Source organism: Primulina eburnea, chromosome 11 (assembly GCF_022965805.1).
Source record: "Primulina eburnea isolate SZY01 chromosome 11, ASM2296580v1, whole genome shotgun sequence".
Lineage (NCBI taxonomy): Eukaryota > Viridiplantae > Streptophyta > Magnoliopsida > Lamiales > Gesneriaceae > Primulina > Primulina eburnea.
Window position 1 is genome coordinate 7,993,973 of NC_133111.1, and position 8,001 is coordinate 8,001,973.

General features: G+C 43.6%; 1 protein-coding gene across 1 annotated transcript; it reads left to right on the plus strand.

Moving 5' to 3' along the window:
• Nucleotides 1–795: 795 nt before the first annotated feature.
• LOC140804700 (eukaryotic translation initiation factor 2 subunit gamma-like) lies at nt 796–7,782 on the plus strand. Its single transcript, XM_073160794.1, has 10 exons — nt 796–1,006; nt 1,343–1,526; nt 1,620–1,681; nt 1,942–1,977; nt 5,880–5,956; nt 6,039–6,141; nt 6,289–6,516; nt 6,593–6,811; nt 6,956–7,216; nt 7,326–7,782. The coding sequence occupies exons 2-10, from the start codon at nt 1,409–1,411 to the stop codon at nt 7,629–7,631; spliced, it is 1,410 nt and encodes a 469-aa protein (XP_073016895.1). The 5' UTR covers nt 796–1,006; nt 1,343–1,408; the 3' UTR covers nt 7,632–7,782.
• Nucleotides 7,783–8,001: the final 219 nt, after the last annotated feature.

The following is an 8,001-nucleotide window of genomic DNA, read 5'->3' on the forward strand; positions in this document are numbered from 1 at the left end:
TGAGATTGTATGTATGAGATTTTAAGTATTATATGAAGGTGTTGTGTAATATATATCCATAATATGCATCAGAATATATTAATAAAACACACAATAAATTTTAATTATTAAAATAAGACATAAACAAAATATTTACTTACAAAATCAATACTAGTGAAATTACGAAAAACTATCTTTCTTAACAAGTTAAGGAAGTAAATTGTATATCAAATAAACAAAAACAAAATCACAGATGCAACGATTGTATTGTTGAAATCCGGAGCCACAAATAACTATTGAACAAATATTTTATACTACTGTTGTCTTCGAGTGTCTCCAATATTTTACGACACTACAACAAACAACGTGAGTCGATCACGCAAAATCTTAACTGATGTAATTCTTTGCTCTTCATTCGACACTCAAAACCACCGTCTAAAAACCACTAACTACATTTACACAACAAAGGATATCTTATTTATAAATTTAATTTGCCCGAAAACAAGAATTTAATTAGGAAATAAACTATGAAAAAAAAATTATTGGTTTCCAAGATATAATTTATTCCTTAAAATAATATTTGCTTCAAATATATTTTCATTATTGATAAAATTATGTGAATACAAACTCTTTTAGACAATAATATAATATCTAGATATCTTATCATAAATATCAATAATATCAAATAAAAAAATATCCATATAAAAAAAATCTTATTAACATATAAAATTCTATATTTTAATATCACAATATTATAAGAAGAAAAAAATCAATTAAGAATACATTTAGATATAATTTTTCCGAATCAAATCAAAGATCTTTTCTTCTTCCGCACGGTTTAAAATTTCTCACACCTTTCCATATTCACAGCTCAAACTCCCAATCTCACGTAGTCCCTCTCTCCTCCGCAACAGCCGACTAACCAAGTCACGTAAAGAAAACTTGAACTCGACGTCTCTTCCCTGCCCCTCCTGAAGTCGCCGTCACTTCCTCCCCGCCGCCTGATTTTCCCTGTACTGGACCCCAGGTAACGCGGATTTGATTTTGTGTATATGCAGTGTTTTATTGATAGATATCCATTTTTTTCCCGGAAGAGGTTAGAATTTACAATTCGATTATGATATTATATCAGTGTATATGCTACTCGGGAATTTAAGGAGATTCGGATGTGCAAATCCCGTTTTCTTTGTTTGATAAGATAATCTAAAAGTTTTACTAGATTATAAATGCGAACTGATTTTAGTTTTTAGATCTTTGCTACCAGTTAGGTGTTACACCATGCCTGTTTTACTGTTTGTCACGCAACTAGTGATTTTATTGCTGAGTTATGACATTACTGGATTGTTCACTTTTTTTGTTTCAGGCTATTGTGAAGCTTTCTTGGTGTCATTCCCTCTCTGCACAAACTTTGGCATTGAGTGAACAATCAATGGTTGCAAAAATGTCTCAAAACAGATTGATGGAGCAGGACTTGTGTAAGCTAGATGTGACGAAGCTCCATCCACTCTCGCCTGAGGTTATTTCACGACAGGCTACAGTAAACATAGGTTAGCTTGTGTATTATACTTTAAACATCTTTATGCACACAGTATGATTATTTTTACATCTTTCAATTACTGATCCCAAGTTTCCTGCTTCAGGGACGATTGGTCATGTGGCTCACGGGAAGTCAACAGTTGTGAAATCTGTGTCTGGTGTCCAGGTATAACAGTCGTTCCTTGAATTTACATGCTTGTAACGACGTTTAAATTACCGTGAGGATCTATCTGGTTGATGCGTTACTTAATTTCAAAATTATTGGTTGAATTGCACTTGTTAGAGGACATCACCTAGTAAGTATGAAAGTCTATGCTATGCTAGTAGAACTTAATTAGTATGGTTTGTGACTGTATTCGGCTAGGTTCCTATTGTCCTTTGTATAAATCCAAAGTTCTTGCAATTTAGAATACCTTCCACCTGCAGACTGTTCGCTTTAAAAATGAATTGGAACGTAATATTACCATCTGATGCGATCCTGGTGAAATGGGTGAGCCGGGTCGGGAGCTCCACCGGATCTGCTATCAATATAATGATGGGAATAAGAGCAATGAGATATATCTCCGTAATATGGCTTCAGTTGTAACCTGCACACAATGAAAGGAACTCGTGAATGGGCGCCGGAGGGGTGTCCGGCGTGACCACTCCGATGCTTAAGTCAGCAGGGTACTCAAGCAAGAAACCAATGTAGCCAAGTAATGGCTGTGTGATTGGTGTAAAATGAATGAATCTCTATATGTAAAGAGAGAACCTGGTATTTATAGTAGGAGAAGTAATAATGACCTCGTTCTCCGTGCTACCTAGCTACTAATTATAGTAGGACGGCTGAGCACACCCTATATTCTGACATGTCAACTCATCGACACGGTGTCAGAGATGGGACAGTCGCCCACATCCTATTCTGCTAGTATACTCGAGTGCGGTGCTCATATCGAGGTGGCCGGGTAGAATACCTCCCTGGAGATTTATACAAGAGCCCGAGCCTAAGATTGCCCGGAGAGTAGAGCATGGGCTTTCACCTGCCCGGCTCCAGAAGAATTCATCTGCAGACTCACTCGAATTTGGGAATCCATTTGATATTCCGGGTCATCCATGACCCGGGCTCTTACAAGGGTATCATCAGGTATCATCACACATCCCTTAAATAGTCGGGCTAGAGTCATACTCGCTGTCCCGATCAGTCATGCTTGGATTCCCAAAGAGACAATCAATTTTGTTCTATAAAAGCATCGGGGGCTTCATGTCTCCCAGAAATGAGAAGAAATGCCGGAGTATCGTGTCTCATGGACTTGAGATAAGATGCCGGGGCCTCGTGCCTCCCAGTCTTTGCATAAGATGCCAGGACCTCATATCTTTCAGACTTAAGAATAGTCGAGGTGCGGAGCCCCGAGCCAGGTTTGAGAACCCTGGGCTTATAAATAACCAAGGCGCGGAGCCTGGGCCTTCATGAATGGTCGAGGTACGGAGCCCCGAGCCAGGTTTGAGAACCCTGGGCTTATAAATAACCAAGGCGCGGAGCCTGGGCCTTCATGAATGGTCGAGGTACGGAGCCCCGAGCCAGGTTTGAGAACCCTGAGCTTATAAATATCCAAGGCGCGGAGCCTGGGCTTCATGAATGGTCGAGGTACGGAGCCCCGAGCCAGGGTACGGATCCCTGGACTTAATAGATAACCAGGGTGCAGAGCCCTGGCCTTCATAAATGGTCGAGGTACGGAGCCCCGAGCCAGGTTTGAGAACCCTGGGCTTATAAATATCCAAGGTGCGGATCCTTGGGCCGGGGAGCATGTCCCGAGACTTGGGAATAGTCGAGGTGCGGAGCCCCGAGCCAGGTTTGAGAACCCTGGGCTTATAAATATCCAAGGCGCGGAGCCTGGGCTTCATGAATGGTCGAGGTACGGAGCCCCGAGCCAGGGTACGGATCCCTGGACTTAATAGATAACCAGGGTGCGGAGCCCTGGCCTTCATAAATGGTCGAGGTACGGAGCCCCGAGCCAGGTTTGAGAACCCTGGGCTTATAAATAACCAAGGCGCGGAGCCTGGGCCTTCATGAATGGTCGAGGTACGGAGCCCCGAGCCAGGTTTGAGAACCCTGGGCTTATAAATAACCAAGGCGCGGAGCCTGGGCCTTCATGAATGGTCGAGGTACGGAGCCCCGAGCCAGGTTTGAGAACCCTGGGCTTATAAATATCCAAGGCGCGGAGCCTGGGCTTCATGAATGGTCGAGGTACGGAGCCCCGAGCCAGGTTTGAGAACCCTGGGCTTATAAATATCCAAGGCGCGGAGCCTGGGCTTCATGAATGGTCGAGGTACGGAGCCCCGAGCCAGGGTACGGATCCCTGGACTTAATAGATAACCAGGGTGCAGAGCCCTGGCCTTCATAAATGGTCGAGGTACGGAGCCCCGAGCCAGGTTTGAGAACCCTGGGCTTATAAATATCCAAGGTGCGGATCCTTGGGCCGGGGAGCATGTCCCGAGACTTGGGAATAGTCGAGGTGCGGAGCCCCGAGCCAGGTTTGAGAACCCTGGGCTTATAAATATCCAAGGCGCGGAGCCTGGGCTTCATGAATGGTCGAGGTACGGAGCCCCGAGCCAGGGTACGGATCCCTGGACTTAATAGATAACCAGGGTGCGGAGCCCTGGCCTTCATAAATGGTCGAGGTACGGAGCCCCGAGCCAGGTTTGAGAACCCTGGGCTTATAAATAACCAAGGCGCGGAGCCTGGGCCTTCATGAATGGTCGAGGTACGGAGCCCCGAGCCAGGTTTGAGAACCCTGGGCTTATAAATAACCAAGGCGCGGAGCCTGGGCCTTCATGAATGGTCGAGGTACGGAGCCCCGAGCCAGGTTTGAGAACCCTGGGCTTATAAATATCCAAGGCGCGGAGCCTGGGCTTCATGAATGGTCGAGGTACGGAGCCCCGAGCCAGGTTTGAGAACCCTGGGCTTATAAATATCCAAGGCGCGGAGCCTGGGCTTCATGAATGGTCGAGGTACGGAGCCCCGAGCCAGGGTACGGATCCCTGGACTTAATAGATAACCAGGGTGCGGAGCCCTGGCCTTCATAAATGGTCGAGGTACGGAGCCCCGAGCCAGGTTTGAGAACCCTGGGCTTATAAATAACCAAGACGCGGAGCCTGGGCCTTCATGAATGGTCGAGGTACGGAGCCCCGAGCCAGGTTTGAGAACCCTGGGCTTATAAATAACCAAGGCGCGGAGCCTGGGCCTTCATGAATGGTCGAGGTACGGAGCCCCGAGCCAGGTTTGAGAACCCTGGGCTTATAAATATCCAAGGCGCGGAGCCTGGGCTTCATGAATGGTCGAGGTACGGAGCCCCGAGCCAGGTTTGAGAACCCTGGACTTAAAAGATTTTGTTTCTCCTGCTATATTAGTTTTATTAAAAACCAAATCACTAACCTGGAAATACTGAATCCGAATTCATTTTCGGTAGAGTGAAATTCTCTAGTTGAGCTAGACTACAGCTGTATGCTACTGAGTACATAGCAAATACTCTTCCACGTCAATCCGGAATAGCTGCTGAGCTTCGAGCTCATATAAAATCCACATATAAGATCTGAATGCCGAGCTGGTCGGACTTCTATGTTTGCCAAGGAGAGTTGGGCTTACTGAGTGCCGAGCAAGGTCGGACTTGCTTCGAATGGAAACCATATCTACGTCTTGAGCTCAAGTTTCCCACAGACGGCGCCAATGATGCGATCCTGGTGAAATGGGTGAGCCGGGTCGGGAGCTCCACCGGATCTGCTATCAATATAATGATGGGAATAAGAGCAATGAGATATATCTCCGTAATATGGCTTCAGTTGTAACCTGCACACAATGAAAGGAACTCGTGAATGGGCGCCGGAGGGGTGTCCGGCGTGACCACTCCGATGCTTAAGTCAGCAGGGTACTCAAGCAAGAAACCAATGTAGCCAAGTAATGGCTGTGTGATTGGTGTAAAATGAATGAATCTCTATATGTCAAGAGAGAACCTGGTATTTATAGTAGGAGAAGTAATAATGACCTCGTTCTCCGTGCTACCTAGCTACTAATTATAGTAGGACGGCTTAGCACACCCTATATTCTGACATGTCAACTCATCGGCACGGTGTCAGAGATGGGACAGTCGCCCACATCCTATTCTGCTAGTATACTCGAGTGCGGTGCTCATATCGAGGTGGCCGGGTAGAATACCTCCCTGGAGATTTATACAAGAGCCCGAGCCTAAGATTGCCCGGAGAGTAGAGCATGGGCTTTCACCTGCCCGGCTCCAGAAGAATTCATCTGCAGACTCACTCGAATTTGGGAATCCATTTGATATTCCGGGTCATCCATGACCCGGGCTCTTACAAGGGTATCATCAGGTATCACCATCAAACTTGGTTATGCCAATGCAAAAATATACAAGTGTGAAGATGACAGATGCCCTCGACCCATGTGCTACAAGTAAGTCCTTCAAAGTCATTTTGGTGTATTGATGTGAATTATTTCCTCGTTTGCTTTATTAACGTGTACTGTTTCACGCCAGGGCATATGGAAGTGGAAAAGAAGACAGTCCAATGTGTGATGTGCCTGGTTTTGAGAACACCAAGATGAAATTGCTTAGGCATGTTTCTTTTGTTGATTGCCCGGTATGGTTATTATTTGAAAATATGACAGATATTTTTCGTAGATTACTTTAGATAAATTCTTGTGAATTTTTTTATAAGTTATTTATTTGAGAACCAAATCTTTTAGCTGTGTATTCACACAAAAAATGTCATGTTCTGATGCCTCAGGGTCATGATATTCTCATGGCTACAATGATTAATGGTGCGGCAATTATGGATGGAGCTTTGCTTCTCATAGCTGCCAATGAGAGTTGTCCTCAACCTCAGACGTCAGAGCATTTAGCTGCTGTGGAAATTATGCGCCTTCAGCATATCATAATACTTCAAAATAAAGTTGATCTACTACAGCAAAATGTTACCATGAACCACTACGAAGCCATTCAGAATTTCATTCAGGTTTATTGATACGTCTGATGTGATTCAAATTTTGCTAATGCATACATTTAACGTTGTTCTCCACATGTCTCAACAGGGAACTGTTGCAGATGGTGCACCGGTGATACCAATTTCTGCGCAGCTAAAGTATAATATTGACGTCGTATGTGAAAACATTGTGAAGAAAATCCCCATTCCAAAGAGGAACTTCATTTCACCACCGAATATGATTGTAATCCGGTCCTTTGATGTCAACAAGCCGGGTTTTCAAGTTGATGAAATGCGGGGTGGTGTTGCCGGTGGAAGTATTCTGAAGGTAGATCCTTGAAATTTCGTAGAACAATAGATTTCATTTCAGGCCGCATTAATTTATCATCAATCTCATCTTTGTTGGTATTCGAAAAGTAAATTTGTGCAACTTTAACGGCCATATGAAAGAACTGTTGGACTACTCTTGCAGGGTTGTTTGAAAGTAAATCAATTTATCGAGGTCCGTCCAGGTGTTGTAGTCAAAGACAAAAATGGTAACATCAAGTGCACCCCTATATACTCCAGAATAGTCTCCTTATACGCAGAGCAAAATGAATTACAATTTGCCGTTCCTGGAGGCCTTATTGGGGTTGGAACAACCATGGATCCGTCACTTACACGTGCAGATAGGTTGGTCGGCCAGGTTCTTGGAGAGGTCGGCTCGCTCCCTGAAGTGTACGTTGAACTAAAGGTAGGTTTCACGTCGAACAGTTCCAACTTCTTGAATGCAAAAGAATGGGATCAGAAAGACCAGTCGAGTATAAGTGATGTTGTTTAATAATAATTTTACTGTGGTACAGGTTAAATTCTTTTTGCTGCGTCGGTTGCTGGGAGTTCGGACAAAAGATACAGAGAGACAGAATAAAGTCTCGAAACTGGCCAAGGGAGAGATCCTTATGTTAAACATAGGATCTATGTCGACAGGGGCTCGTGTTGTTGCTGTCAGGAACGAAAAACTTTGTGAACTAGAGCTCACTTCCCCTGTGTGCACCAGCGAGGGAGAGAAAATTGCTCTCAGTCGTAGAATCGACAAGCACTGGCGTCTTATTGGCTGGGGTCAGATTGAAGCAGGTGTTACTCTCGACATACCACCATCCCCCTTTTAAGCAAACTATCAAGTTTTGATCGGTTTTAAGATAATTCAAACCCAAAAAAAATATTGTTGTGTTTGGGAGAATAATACGAGAGACGGATTTCAAATTATTTTGCATTGGAAAGTAAAGAATTAATAATCCACTTGAATACTTGATATGAATGAGTAAGATGATTACATAAGAATTTACAATCTCTATTAAGATTAAAATTTGGGATCAAGATTCCCACAGCTGAGCGTGCGGTGATATGGATTTTAGTCCACAACATTATAAAAAAAATTATTTTTTCAAAAAATTGTTATTTTTATATTTTAATTATTTTAAAATCATAATTATATTTTTTATATTAAAATATGTGATTAGTAATCCAATTTAATGTTAC